This window comes from Pelodiscus sinensis, chromosome 19 (assembly GCF_049634645.1).
Source record: "Pelodiscus sinensis isolate JC-2024 chromosome 19, ASM4963464v1, whole genome shotgun sequence".
In the NCBI taxonomy this organism is placed as follows: Eukaryota; Metazoa; Chordata; order Testudines; family Trionychidae; genus Pelodiscus; species Pelodiscus sinensis.
This window is the reverse complement of record NC_134729.1, coordinates 5725652-5729800: the sequence shown is the minus strand read 5'-3', so window position 1 is coordinate 5729800 and position 4149 is coordinate 5725652. Positions and strand designations below refer to the sequence as shown.

Genomic DNA, 4149 nt, shown 5'->3' with positions numbered 1-4149 from the left:
ATCTCAGCTGTCTACACTGGCCCTTTTGCGCAAAACTTTTGCCCAAATGGGAGCAGCATAGTATTTCCGCAAGAACACTGACAATCTTACATGAGATTGTCAGTGCTTTTGCGGAAATTCAAGCGGCCAGTGTAGACAACTGGCAAGTTTTTCTGGAAAAGCGTCTGATTTTCCGGAAAAACTGGCCAGTCTAGACACAGCCCATCTTTCTATCCAAGTGCAAAAAGATGGACATCGTACCCAAAGGACTGAATATTCTACAGCTGACAACTGCTCTGTAAAACTCTGATCTGCGGCTCCGGGATGACCCATCACCAACAGTGGAGCACCCAGGGGGGGACACATCTCAAAGACCCATCATTACTGCACAGGGTGAGTAACTTCCCTTTTTCTTCTCCTTTTTGAAGCTGACCTCTGCATCTTCCCATTCCTCCAGCTGCATGGTCTGTCCTTTGTCCCTCCATGGGCAGCAGAGCCCGGTTACTTTCTTTCCTGTCTGAAAGAGCCACAGCACGTTTCAAGGCAGCCTTTGGGGCAGGGAAGTGACAGCCCTTCCTGGTCTGCCTGTCGTGGGAAGAGACAGAGCTTTGGGACTGAAGATAGCAAAGGAGGCCAGTAAGTGATGGTGTGGGAGTGGGCTACTGCTGCGGCAAGCTGGCTCCACCCTGAGTGAGGCTGGGCTGTTGGCTCTGTGGAGTTCACAGACCTATTCTGTAGTGCACAGTGACATCTTGTGACAAGTGGTGGAATGTACAGTAACATCAGTAAGGGTACGTCCAGACTACATGCCTCTGGCGACAGAGGCATGTAGATTAGACTACCTGGCATAGGAAAATGAAGCGGCGATTTAAATAATCGCTGCTTCATTTAAATTTAAATGGCTGCCGCGCTGAGCCGATCAGCTGTTGGTTGGCTCAGCGCGGTAGTCTGGATGCTCCGCGGTCGACATCAAAGGCATTTGTCGACCTCCCTGGATCACTTTAAATCGCTGCTTCATTTTCCTATGTCGGGTAGTCTAATCTACATGCCTCTGTCACCAGAGGCATGTAGTCTAGACGTACCCTAAGGGATCTGCAAACAGAAAAAATGACCAGACTAAGGCTACGTCTAGACTGCGGGCTTCTTTCGGAAGAAGCTTTTCCGGAAGAGATCTTCTGAAAAAACGTCTTCCGAAAGAGAGCGTCCACACTGCTGAAGTGCATCAAAAAAGGGATCTGCTTTTTCGAAAGACAGTGAATGGATGCTATCTTGCATGTAAGCTGTGATTACTATGGATGGAGTGGCCACCAGGGCACCTGTGCTTTTTCCTCTTTCCTCTTCTTTAGAAAGAACTTCCTCTTCCCCATCCACACACGCCTTTTTCTGAAAGGGTACTGTTGACAAAGCTTCTGTCGACAAAGAGCGTCGAGACTACATCCAGTTCTGTCGACAAAGCAAGCCGCTTTGTTGACATGAGAGTGTAGATGTAAAGGACAGTGTAGATGCAATAGAGCCTTCTGTCAACAGAACTCTGTCGACAAAAAGTGTTATTCCTCGCAGAATGAGATTCACCGCCATTGACAAAACTGCCGAGTTCTGTCAATATTATGTCGACAGAACTCGGCGGTAGTGTAGACGCAGGTATAGTTTTGTCGACAAAAGTCCACTTTTGTCGACAAAACCCTGTAGTCTAGACACACCCTGCTTCTTCCTTGTAGAAAGAAGTTTACCAATATCGGAAAACCCCTCTCTTCTTTCAGTTTTCTTTTGAAAGAATACAATTGCAGTGTGGACATGTGTGAAGTTTTTCCGGAAAAACCGCTGTTTATCTGAAAAAAACCTCTGTGGTGTAGACATAGCCTCAGAGACCAGCGGTCCATCTTGACTGGTGACCCATCTCCTCCTGCAGCCACTACCAGATGCTTCAGAAGGTGCAAGAAATGCTACAGGGGCAAATGTGTAAGATCCTTCCCTCTTTCCCAGGGAAATTTCTGTCCAGCCCTCCCCAGTAGTTAGCCAGAAGCTGGTTCATGCTCTACAGAAGATTTAAGACTTTGGAAGGTCTTAAAAGACAAAAGGGGAAGCATGCTTTGAAGTCTAAAGCTTTTGCAATCTCTATCCATTGCACACTTTTACATATCTATCAACCCACCCTCCTGGCTCGATTCCATAAACAAGGAGCATTTTATTGGCTGTGCCTCATGGAACTGTGGATGGAAAAGTTTCACATGCAAATTAAGGCTCTCCTTCACAGCTGGTGTCATCGGAAGAATCCCCATCCAGACTGTCCGTGAAGTCTTCATCTAAGATCAAGCCATAGTTAAGGTCATACTCAAACAAGGATTTGTGAGCCGTAGGCTCAGGCCGGGGCCCTGGGTAACAATGGGAAATCTCCATAGAGCCTTGGTTGAGGGTCCAGAAACAGGAGTAAATAGCAAGAGCCATGAGGACAAAAGAAGCTAAAAACCCTCCAATGAAGCCGGAAGCCACTGGGCTGACCCACTCGAAGAGGCTCCTGTTGTACGGAGGGAGTGGTTTCCTTTCAATGATGAGGTCCATGTCATCCCAGTCTTCCTGCATCAACCCACTCCCCCTGGGGGATTTCCCATCCGCCCGCCGCTCTCTGCTGTGCTGGTTTGTCTCTCCATATTTCTCATCCTCTTCCAGCAGCAGCGAGGAGGTCAGATGTGCCACCACTTTGTGATACTCTTCCACGTTCCTCTGTAGCTCAAGGTTCTTGTCCTGGTTCAAGTTCTTGCCCAGCTCCTGGGAGATGTCCGGGCGCCCGATGTGTCGGAGAGCTCGGGAAAGACGGTCCCAGTACACTGTATCTCCTTCTGCTTCGAGCCACTGGGTCAGGACCTCTTTGCATTGCTCTGTGCTGATGATGTCTCGCCGGTGGCGAGAGCGGATTGGGTTCTTAGCCTCAGAGAGCCGCTCCAGCTCCTCCTCCACGTTCTCCTCTGGGCCGGTGATCTGAACATAGAAGTCATGACATTCCTCCGGGGAAAGGAGCTCTGATATGCGACCCATCATGTGCACACCTACGTCATCAGCCGCCGTATCCTCACAGGAGCCACATGTCCCCAGCAAAAGGATTCCAATTCCGACTGTCTCAAACATCACAGACCAGAGCCCTGAGCAGAGAGAATACTGGTACAGGATAAAGACTTCTTGGGCTAGACCCACCAAGGAGACCGACTCAGCCTCCCAACAGCAAACTGTATGTGCGTAAAATAGATCAGTCCCCCCAAAATGGGGCAGTGTGGCCCAGTCACTAGCACACTCATCACCCAATGTGGATGTGGAGTGAGGGTTTGAACTCTTCTCATCCAGGTGTCACTCTCTCTCTCTGCCCCCATGACCACTCAAGTACGCCCAGCACTGGAAACCTAGATGTCAACAAGGTTAGGCGGCAGCTGAGCAAGGAGGTTTAACAGGTAGTTTGAATTAGGGGCTTTAGTTCGAACTACTGGGTCCCTGCCATTTGTAGCCACGGGCAGCTAGTCCGGATTAATGAAATTTCAAAATGGCGACCGGACGGGAAGATGCAAATAAAGCCCGGGATATTTAAATCCCAGGCTTCATTTGCAACTTCGAATGCCTACATTAGCCTCCCTAGTTCGAACTAGGGGGCTAGTGTAGACATACCCAAAGAGAGCTCCCAGCCAGCAGTAACCTACCCAGGCCCTGGTATCCAGATGTGTTACAGCATGAGGGGGGGGAACAAAAGAGGGGGAGTGTTATTAGTATAAGTAGTTACCAGATCAGCTCCCTACTCAGCTGGGAACGTGGCTCTGTGTGGAATTTAGAACCTGGAGCGTAACGCCTGATGTCACAGGGTTGGCTGTTCTGACTCATTCCCCCAGCAGGGTGGGGGAGAAGATAGAGGGGCTGGATTTCAACAGCTCATCATCCAACAGGTCTTCATCGGGGGTGGCAGCGGAGATCAGCCATGGAGCGCCACGTCAGCTGCACACTTTTGGCACTCTGGGTCCAGGTTGCAAATAAATAGAGGTATGTCTACACTAGCCCCCTAGTTCGAACTAGGGAGGCTAATGTAGGCATTCGAAGTTGTAAATGAAGCCCAGGATTTAAATATCCCAGGCTTCATTTGCATCTTCCCGGGCGCCACCGTTTTTAAATGTCCCTTAGTCCGAACTCCGTGCC

General features: G+C 49.6%; 1 protein-coding gene across 1 annotated transcript; it reads right to left on the bottom strand.

Annotated features, from left to right (window-relative positions):
• Nucleotides 1-2144: 2144 nt before the first annotated feature.
• Nucleotides 2145-3719, bottom strand: TMDD1 (transmembrane and death domain 1). The gene is made up of 2 exons (XM_025188755.2): nucleotides 3663-3719; nucleotides 2145-3116 (listed from the first exon to the last, which is right to left on the bottom strand). Exon 2 carries the CDS (start codon nucleotides 3100-3102, stop codon nucleotides 2215-2217), a length of 888 nt encoding a protein of 295 aa, XP_025044540.2. The 5' UTR covers nucleotides 3103-3116; nucleotides 3663-3719; the 3' UTR covers nucleotides 2145-2214.
• Nucleotides 3720-4149: the final 430 nt, after the last annotated feature.

What these genes read in the sequence shown, in the direction of transcription:
- TMDD1 (XM_025188755.2), bottom strand. Translation starts at nt 3,102, where the DNA reads ATGTTTGAGACAGTCGGAATTGGAATCCTTTTGCTGGGGACATGTGGC.